This window comes from Myodes glareolus, chromosome 6 (genome assembly GCF_982192425.1).
Source record: "Myodes glareolus chromosome 6, mMyoGla1.1, whole genome shotgun sequence".
NCBI lineage: Eukaryota > Metazoa > Chordata > Mammalia > Rodentia > Cricetidae > Myodes > Myodes glareolus.
In genome coordinates, this window is record NC_142031.1 from 28060855 (window position 1) to 28070907 (window position 10053).

Genomic DNA, 10053 nt, shown 5'->3' on the forward strand with positions numbered 1-10053 from the left:
CAGTTCTTGCTGTGCGTGACGGGTGCAGCCAAAGTGGCAAGAAGTGGTAGGAGTGAAATTGCTCTCCAACCGACCTGCCTCTTTCCGGATCCACAAAAACACTTCACACATGGCCTGCAGAGACTCACACAGGTCCATAAACTGAAGCTAACCAGTGCCAGTGGAGACTACACGGGCTGATCAGGCCACGTAAGCTACCCCACTGTATCACTGGCCACTACGGCCCTTCTGTAGGAAGTTATTTCAAAGGAAATCGAGCACTTCCTTGACTTAGTTCATTACCTACATCAAAAAGAGGAATACAAGGAAAGTGACAAAATCGATTTTATGATTTGTCCACTACAATATTAGGACAGTTTTTTTTCCACAGCACAGTGAGCTGGAGGCTGGCAGACACACAGGGGAAGATGGTCACAGCTCATGTTTGGGAGCAGAAGGGAATGAGTATGTGAAAGAAATTATAGAGAGATTCAGGAGCCACACGAGTGTGTCCCTGAAAAATTCACGTGTCTTCTGGAAGCCCATGCTGTAGTAAAGGGTCACAGCACCTTGCTGGACGGCACCTGTCTCAAGGACAACGTCACTGTAGCCCTGGTCCCGTGCAAACTGAAAGACAGTTCTGACCAGTGCTTTCCCTATCCCTTGTCCTCGATGCTGTGAGGACACAGACAGGCGAAGGAGCTGTAGCTGCTTCCTCCCTAATGGGGGATCCTTGACTGGTAGAGCACCCACAATGCCCACCACCTCTGCCCCAGTCTCAGCCACCCAGAAGCAGGAACCACGTGCATTCAGGTAGGACTTGGGAATGTCAGCCATGTCTGTGTGCAAACATTTGGACACATACTCGTTCCAGGCATGACTGACAAGGAACCAAAAGAACAGAAGCATGAAGAAGATGCATATTGCAGCCAGGAGCCAGGAGTCAGACAGCAGGACTATGGCCAGAGGCACCCCAACTAAGACCAGGAGGGTTCGGCGCAGTGTCAACAGGTAGCGGAAGGAGGCAGGGATGTGCTCCTTCAAGCCCGTGGAGAACAAATCCACGACCTGTTCGTGGTCTCTCTCCTGGAACTGTCGGATGTGAAAAGAAGCCATTGGAGAACTTCGTCTCAAATCTCAGCATTCACAAGGCACATCCCGGTCTGGTTGCACTGCTTCCTTACAGCCCTACAGGAGCCAGAGAGAGCCACGTGAGTTTCCCCAATCTTCACTCACCACCCAGATCCCTGCCTCCAGACTCACAGGTGCATATTCCCACCCAGGAGGAAGCAGAACACCAACAGTGGGAGACGGCGTTGGTTTCCAGAACTTGGCACCCCTGACCCTTCAGTGCCAAGTCATGTGAATCTAGGCATGCCAACCTCTCTGAGGCTATGTAATTCATCTATAAATCAGTGTAAAGCAACACCTGGTATCTAGGGTAATTTTGAGGACAGCAAGTTTGATACAGCACAGACCATTACCGTCCCCTTTCCACTTCTCCAATCTTCAGTACATTGAGATGGTTCCCCATGGAAGGAAGATGTGGTGTCCCCAGCTGTGTTTCCTCTCCAGGATTTATGATTTCAGAATCCCGTGTTCCCCATGTCAGTGGTCAGCAAGTATTTCCCTAGTTAGAAATATCTCATCCACCAAGTAGCAAAGGTCAAGCCCCAGAGCTCGTTACTCTTGAACACCCAGGAAGGATCTGGGACTTAGAGTGAGAGACACCAACTTTGTCTCTCTGTCTTCTTAGCTGCTGCCACATCGGAGTGTCCAGGATGACATCCAGAACCTGCCAGCGCCTGTCCCACTCTGGGGAACAGAGCTCGGCTGGTGTCCTATTGGCAGGCTCTTGGATAATCATAAACCAGAGGTGCAAGAGCTGGAATGGGACAGAGGAGAGAGCCTGGTCCCTTCACTTTGTGATTCCCCACAAGTTTAGCACGGAGAAGCAAGCCCTGGGGTGGTCCTTACCCTTGTGGAAGTCTGCTATCTCTCTTCCTGATTTCTTGATGTTATACCATCTCTCACCCAGGATACTTGATCTTGTCTCAAGCCCAAGACACTCGTGTTAGGAGAACCATGGGACAGTGTAACTACCCGTGGGCTCACTTGGTTAGAAGTCTCATTGGCTGGCACCTGGATGTTTGATAATCATAAACCCGGGGTGAAGAAGCTGGGTTATGACAAGGCAGGAGCCAAAGTCCAGCTAATTCTGTGGTTCCCACTGGATTAACCTGGAAGGGAAGGGGGAATCTAGGATGACTCAGGGTTTCTCACCCTCATGGTCAGCTGACACCCATCTCCTTTTCCCTTTCAGCCTATACCCTTGGTCCTGTCTCACTTGTCCTCACTGATGCCATCTTGGTCTCCACATGTACCTCTTAGGAGGAACTAGAAACTGAACCATTTATTTTAACTTCACTTTTAACAAGCAAGTATCCAGATCTAAGGGCTCAGGAACAAGAGCCTCATTACTGAGTGTCTCTCACCAAGACCTGCCTACTCCTTGACAAAGGGTCTGGGTGGTCCTCACTGACCTTCTGTCCCTTTGTTACCAACAGGCTCTCACTCAATCATCCATCATTTTAGACCCAGCAGGGTGGCATGCTGTGGGACAATGATCTTATTCCCCGTAGAGATTTGTCACTTGTATTGGTTTAATAAAATGCTGATTTGTCATCAGTTAGGCAGGAATTATAGGTGGGGCGACAAGAATAGGAGAATCCTGGGAAGAGGACAGGCTCAGTCTGCAGTCATCACCCAGGCCAAGAGGAAGCAAGATGAGAATGCCTCACTGATGAAAGGTACCAAGCCACATGGTTAATACAGACAAGAATTTTGGGTTAATGTAAGATGTAAGAGTTAATTAATGAGAAAGTCTGAGCTACTAAGCCAACCAGTTTATAATTAATGTAGACCTTTGTGTGTTTCTTTGGGACCGAACAACTGTGGGACTGGGCGGGACAGAATCTTCTATCACGGTTGCATAAACTCTAGGGATTGCTCAGAGTTGAAGCATTGCACACCATCCCCACCCATGCTGGCACACAATCCAGTTTCAAATGTGGACTGTATAGAGATGGTGTACAGGTAATGATTTCAGATATTTAATGTGAGAGTTAAAAAGTTCCAACAACAGGGGGCTATTCTCATTCAAACCATCACATTTGGTGAATTTTTGTTTTGTCTTAAAGGAAATTAAGATTCATTTGGAAAAAAACAACAACCAGAAAACGAGGTCAGGCTGAAGGACAGGAACTTGTGTGCTTTCCCTGCCCTCTGTGTCTCTAAGTGTGCAGTGTTCACTGAGGGTTTCTTACTGTGTTAACGGGGTTTCTCAAAACCCAGTAGTCTAACTCCCAGGTGACGTGAATGTGTGTTGGACTGTGGACTCTTCTGCTGTTCTGAGTGCAGGGTGAGCCTCCTTCCACCAATGCTCTACTGACACAAAGCTGTAGCCTCCTAGCTTCCCTCTGATTCAGCTTTCCAGGGTCTGTTACGTTTAGCTGCTCAGTTCAAGTTCACTTGTATTTTTCGAGGACAGGAAGTGTGGATCTACCATTCAGAGCCAGTTCCTTGTCATCTTAAAAAGGTTCAGTCCCAGGGACACCAGGTTGATGGAGAGTCAAGCCATTGCCATTCCAGGTAGTTGGTACTCCAAAGGTATTGATGACTTCTAGATACGGGATTACTAGTGACTCTCAGAGATGTTTATGGTGGCAAGAGCATATCTACTCCACATGGGTGGAGCTCCTCAGGGAGGACAAGGACAAAAGCAGCCCAATGGATAAGGGGTGGGACCACCAAGACCCCAAGAGACCTACCATCATAATTCAAGGTTGTTCATACCTGAAACAGCACGGACCACTACCTGTCCAATAACCTAAGCACTGCAAGAGATAAAGGACTCCTGGGAACTCAGGAAACCTACATAGAGATGTAGATGTATGATATACTGGAACCCCAAAAGAACAAGAGAATGCAATGCATTAAAGGATGCAAACACCCTGATAGGGATGAAGGGCCTCTGTGTATGCAGGAGTGGGGTGGGAGTCATGGGTGGGTGTTGCGCATCGCCTGCTCTAAGCGCCACAGTACTTACTGTTCGAGAGCCAGGTAAGGACCGGGAGATTGAAACACACACACAGAGACATGGGTAACACCAAGAATGCCCTTTTATTGTGTTCCAGGGCAGCTTATATAGGGTCTCCTTGACTAATGTCCACGCCTTAACTCTCAGCTGCCAGCCCACCAGAAACCACTCCCCTGCCATCAGGAACTCCTGAAGGTCTGGTGCTCAGAGCAGCTGCAAGCATAGGAAAGCAAGCTGCTTACTCCGGCAGGCGGGGGGTCACAGGAAATTCAGGGTCTGGGGGTTCACAGTCCCCAACACGTGGGCTCTAGCTACTGTGAGGGTGTGCAGAAGACCCGAGAGGCTTACAGTGGAGACAGAAACTGTATAATGTAGGTTAGGAGGGCTGGAGAGATGGCTCAGTGGTTAAGATGTTGACTCCTTTGGCCTCCGTGGGGGCTTTATTCACATGACACACAGACATACATACAGGCAAAGCACCCACGTGCATAAAATAATATATTTATTTATAAAGAAAATTTTTAAGGATGATGAGGCTCCAGAGCTTGTGTTTTGAGGGTTCCGTCCTCTTCCTATCCAGTTCAGCTGAGTATGGGATGGACAGTTACTAGAATTCTAATTTTATCTCGACTTCCACAGTTACCTTGCTGGTAGATTATGATGCTAAGACAGGTCCTGGAGCTAGAGGCAAAGAGGTCTCTGTCTCCCCTTCTGGCCTGCACTAAGCATCCCACCCATGATCCCTAGCATCCCTTCCTCACTCTTACCATGCGACCACCCTGTTCCAAGTTCAAACTGACAGCAGTGTCCACAGTAAGAAGCTGTGGGAAGGTCTAGACTAGGAGGGCCCTCCCCCGCTCTCACGGTATTAGAATGACAAGTAGAGGCTAGTCTCCAAACACAAGTCTAGTGCAGTGGGGACTCGCAGAGCATTGTAATGGTGTGTGTGTGTGTGTGTGTGTGTGTGTGTGTGTGTGTTATGGCACACACTGCCTGCTTTCCAATGGCTGCTGGTAGTTGGAGGAAGACTACATAACATTCTTACATAACCTTCCTTGGCAACAGATATGGAAATTGAGATGGATCAAGGGTCAGCATCCAGAACAATACCACACCTACAGTGAACTGGGCAGAGGCAGTACCAGATTATGGTGATCTTTTGGCAAGATATGGCTCTAGATGGGTCTCTGCTGCATATTACTAGCTTGGGGACACATATCTCTTCTATGCAACCAACCAGCTTTCTTTGCTGAAGCTTCCATCTGGTGAGGAATTGACTGAAGTGTGTCTGGCTAGATTGGGACAACTCACACAGAGGTTCTGGGGTTTACCAGCCCGTCTGTGTCTTTGGAGTTCAGTGGCGTAGAGGACATTCACAGTGGTGGGCTGTGGCTTTAGTGCCTGTTCTGCCTTAGTCCCTTCAGTCTGGCCCTTGGTCTCAGTTCCTAGAGTGGAAGATTCCAGACAAACTCCATCCAGGACTGGGACAGCATCCATCTGGAAGAAGCTAACTGGACAGGCTTCCCTGCCTCATAGGAGCTGAGAAATTCTTTCTGGTCATTGTTTCTAATGCTCTGGAGTTGAAGTCAAGTGTGCATTGGGGAGAACAGAAGTCCCACATAACCACCCCTGGGGAGTTTGGAACATCCAAGCATAGCAGAGAGAGTACAAAGGTCTTGTACTTTCTTACTGCTCAGAGCAGCTGCACCTGCCCCCCCCCCCCCCACTCTGCTGAGTGCTCAAGTTCACAGTTCATATCTTCAGGTTGTCACGGACTCACCCAACCCTAACCAGGTTCCACATCTCTAGTAAAGTTGTTATGTCAAATTTTGAGTTTCATTTTTTATGTCAATCTTTGAGATTTGTGATACTAAAAAGGCTAACTCCCTTTGATCTTTTACTGATTTGGACCCCCAAATAGGTTTTCCTTTTCCTTTTTGTTTTTGTTTGTTTGTTTTGCTTCTTGGATTTGTGGAACAGCTGTGTGTTCAAGCAGCTAAAGAGACTGTACTCTGAGCATGTGCCCGTCTGAGAAATCCTATTTGATTTCCTGCTTTATAGTTTGGTGGTAGGACCTAAGTGGCCCATGCCTCAGGCTCCACACAGCCAAAGGGAATGTTGAGGGTGGACCTTTGAGTTGGAGGCGATGCTACACTGGAACCCATCAGGGGTCAGATCCTAGTTCCACCTCTGGGGAACATCTTCTTCAGTTCTTGGTCTCCTTTCCTATATATGCAGTTGGGGAAGCAGCACCCCACCCCAATCCCGGCTCCAGGTTCTCTTTCCCAATCCCCAAGAACACTGCACACACGGGATTTGATTTTTTAAAGTCTTATTGTGACTTTTGACCTATTTAAATGCCCCTATTTCTTGGCGAAATCTATTTAACATAAAGTTAGCCTTTTACACTGTGAAAATTTGCAGCGTTTGGCTGCTGACAACGTTTTGGTGGCAGATATTTCTCAAATGCTAAATGTTCCCAGGACAGGTCTCAGCCTGTGTTCTGACAGCTGTGGCTCCTTGGTTCCTGTCTCTGTAAACCTGGGATAACCTGGGCTACCCCCAAGCTCTTAGCATAGGCGGGTCTGGATCTACAGGTTTTGTCTCAGCTCTCTGGGTACAATTACTACTTACCACAGTCTGAGGTACCGTGGAACCTTCCTGCTGCTCTTAGCCCACCATGTGATCCAACAACAGTCTCCCCGTGCTTGCAGGGTGCCAGCGCTGAGCAGCACGGGCTCCTTCTGTCTGCTCTTCAGCTGGCCATACTGGACTGTAATTTGGTCACAGACCTCTGCAGAATGCTCCACCCCTACAAGAACCTGGAAACTGATCTCATGTTTCCAGAAAAAACTCAAATCATGCTACTTGCCTTGGGCACTGGAGATACTTTGGATCCACTTCTGGGCTGAACAGACTTTAGGCAATTATAGCAGGTGGTTGGGCTCTCAGGAACACAGGGCTAAATCTCCGTGATCGACACGATGCAAGTATGTATCTGGATTCAAGAGCTGACGATTCTCCTCCTCTGGCCTTGAAGAGTCCGTGCGCCAGAGAGGCAGTCTGCACACTCGCCCTGCTCTAGGGACTATGAAGCTAGTTCCTTGTCCTCTGAAGTTCCCAGAGAACTTCACTGAGGAGGAAGGGAAAGTCACTTTGTCCCAATCAACGCTCAAGAACCTGCGAAGCTGTGATGGCCACCCTTGGACTCTAAGGCTCAGCAGCAGGGACGCTGCTATAGTCAAGGTCTCCTCCCAGGAGGGTCTTGCCGGTCTCCTGTTATATATATAGTGAGTTCTAGGCTAGTCTGGAGTACAAAGTGAGATCCTATCTCCAGAACTTCCTTTCAGGTCGATGACGCCTGGGATATGGGGGAGTCGCCTGCAGTAAGAAGTATTCAACTCATGGTGGCGCTCTTCCCAAAGAAGCCGCTCTTCCTGCTCCTGCTCTGGGACGCAGGCGTGGGAAGAACTGTTTGTTTCCTTTCGCATTTTTCTCAGAAAATGCCTTTAATGCTACCTTTATTCCCAGACGAAGAATAGGCTTTAAGATTAAAATAGAGAAGTTACAAGAAAAAAATCAAGTTACTGATAGGGGTCCAGCAGACCAGTAGTGTTCACCTTCACCGCTTCCTGTAGAGAATGGGTAGGTGTTGTGCTGGGGCGTGACGTCACCAATGGAAAAAGCTGAAACCAATAGGGAGTATTGAATCGCAGATGAGCATGTAAGTGGACTTGCAGAAAGAAGGTTGCTAGGAAAGTGTGATATGGATGATGAAGAAGTTGAACCTTATAGACAAAGACTAGCTAGAAAGTGAATGTGGCATTATGGTTTTCGAGACCACTGCAAAGCAATATAAACAGCAAAAAGGTATCCCTTACAATAGCTGAAATTATCCTTCCAAAGACCCCCATAAAAGAATCCCAGAGTGAACACATAGACAGAGCTGTGGACAGGGTGTGTCAAGATGTGTTATAGCCAAGTTCTTATCCACATCAGGACCTGGAACAACCATTCAACTCTGCTCTGCAGGAATAATTGCAGGGACTAGGAGATGGCCCCGTGGATAAAGTGTTTGCCATGCAAAGTGTGAAGACAGAAGTTTGGATGCCTAGAACCCACGCAAAAGCCGAGCAAGCGTGCTGACTGACTAAAATGGGGCCAGGGACCCCAAAGCAAGCTGACCAGCCAGTACGGCCAAACTGGTAGGTTCCAAGTTCAACCAGGCACTCTGCCTTGATAAATAAAAGTTAAAGAGATTGAGAAGGCACATGTCAACTTCAAGCCTCAAATGCATGCACACACATGTGCATGTGTGGCAAGCACCTGCATAAACATGCCAGGTGAGCTTGATAGTTCACCTGTCATCCTGGTGAGTAGCAGAGATAGGCTCCCCAGATTGAACCAGCTAGTTGTACTCCCTAAACCAGCAAACTCCAGGTTCAAGTGACAGAGTCCGCCTCAACACACAAGATAGTGTTATGGAATAATCTTTTTGTATACTGTGAAGAAGTGACACTCTGGTTGGTTTGAACAGCCAATAACTAGGCAGAATTTCCAGGAACTGAGGATGCTGGGAAGAAGAAGGAGGGGGACAGAGATGCGAGAAAACACGGAGGATGGGCACTATAGAGATAAGGTAATAAAGCCACAAGGCAGGAAGTAAATTAATAGAAATGGGTTAATTTAAGTTATAAGAGCTAGTTAGAAAAAAAATCTAAGCTACTGGCTGAGCTTTCCTAATTAATAATAAGTCTCTGTGTTTGGGAGCTGGCTGGCAGGACAGAGAGTAATTGAAGAAGACAGCTAATGATGTCAACGTCTGGTCATGTGCACATGTGTGAATATGCATGTGTGCTTGGATGCACTAGACATACAAAAATAAAATACAACACAGATGGCTCTGGATAAACTCTGGGGGTCACAAGATAAACTAAGAGTCATGATTCTGGGAAAGGGAATTGTGGCAAGGAAGGAAGTTTGATAGAAACTGAAGGAAAATAAAAGAGGGTAGGAGGAAAGAATAAACATAATAAACTACATACATGCAAGAAAATTGTCAAGCTTGGTGGTGATGGCATACACCTTTAATCCCAGCTCTCGGGAGGCAGAGGCAGGCAGATCTCTGTGAGTTCGAGGCCAACCTGGTCTACAGAGTGAGTTCCAAGACAGCCTCCAAAACTACACAGAGAAACCCTATCTCAAAAAAAAAAAGTCAAAAAATAGTCTAATTAATTGAAAAAGCACAACATAAAACTACAGGGGGCTGGAAAGATGACTCAGCAGTTATGAGCCCTTGCTTCTGCAGAGAACCCAAGTTTGGTTCCTAGCACCCACATGAATGCTTATAACCATCTGTAACTCCACTTATAGGGACTCTAAAACTCTCGCTAAACTCCACAGACATTAGGCATGCCTGTGGTGTGTGTGTGCGTGTATACATATACATACACATACACACACATATATATGTATGTATATATAATGTTCAGGCCACATGTTAACACACATCAAATTTAAAAAGTAAGTTATAAAATTAAAATTTAAGACATGCCCCTTTTTGAACGGAAACAAAGGAGGAGTGGATGGGGAAGGGGCAGTAGGGAGGCGGGGGAGGGGATGGGAGGAGAGAAGAAAAGGGAACTTCAGTAGGGATGTAAAATAAATAAGCGCAATTTTTAAAAAGATAAAAATGAAGAATGAAAGCAAATATGTTACTCAGAAAAAATATTTTTAAAGCAGGAAAGGAGAGTAGATTTTATTAACATGTTTCCAGGTGTATTGAGATTTGGCCACTGAAGAACACTTGTTTTTTTCTTCTTCTTTCATACTGACGGCAATTTCCCCTCCTTCCACTCCCCCCAGTCTCCCTGAACTTCCTCTCTCCCCCGGATCCACTGTTTCTCTTTCCTCCTTCAGAGAAGAGCAGGCCTCCCAGGGAGATGAAGTGAACATGGCATCACAAATTACAACAA

General features: G+C 47.0%; 1 protein-coding gene across 4 annotated transcripts; it reads right to left on the reverse strand.

Annotated features, from left to right (window-relative positions):
• Nucleotides 1-308: 308 nt before the first annotated feature.
• On the reverse strand, nt 309-6833 carry LOC148121694 (N-acetyltransferase 8-like). 4 transcript variants are annotated; one of them, XM_087907078.1, is made up of 4 exons: nt 6713-6833; nt 1957-2219; nt 1464-1609; nt 309-1167 (listed from the first exon to the last, which is right to left on the reverse strand). In XM_087907078.1, the coding sequence occupies exon 4, from the start codon at nt 1093-1095 to the stop codon at nt 412-414; it is 684 nt and encodes a 227-aa protein (XP_087763204.1). In that variant the 5' UTR covers nt 1096-1167; nt 1464-1609; nt 1957-2219; nt 6713-6833; the 3' UTR covers nt 309-411. The 4 variants fall into 4 exon arrangements, with proteins under 4 accessions (XP_087763204.1, XP_087763203.1, XP_087763206.1 ...); XM_087907077.1 differs by lacking the exon at nt 1464-1609 and having other exon boundaries at nt 6713-6830; XM_087907080.1 differs by lacking the exons at nt 1464-1609; nt 1957-2219 and having other exon boundaries at nt 6713-6831.
• Between the last annotated feature and the right edge of the window lie 3220 nt (nt 6834-10053).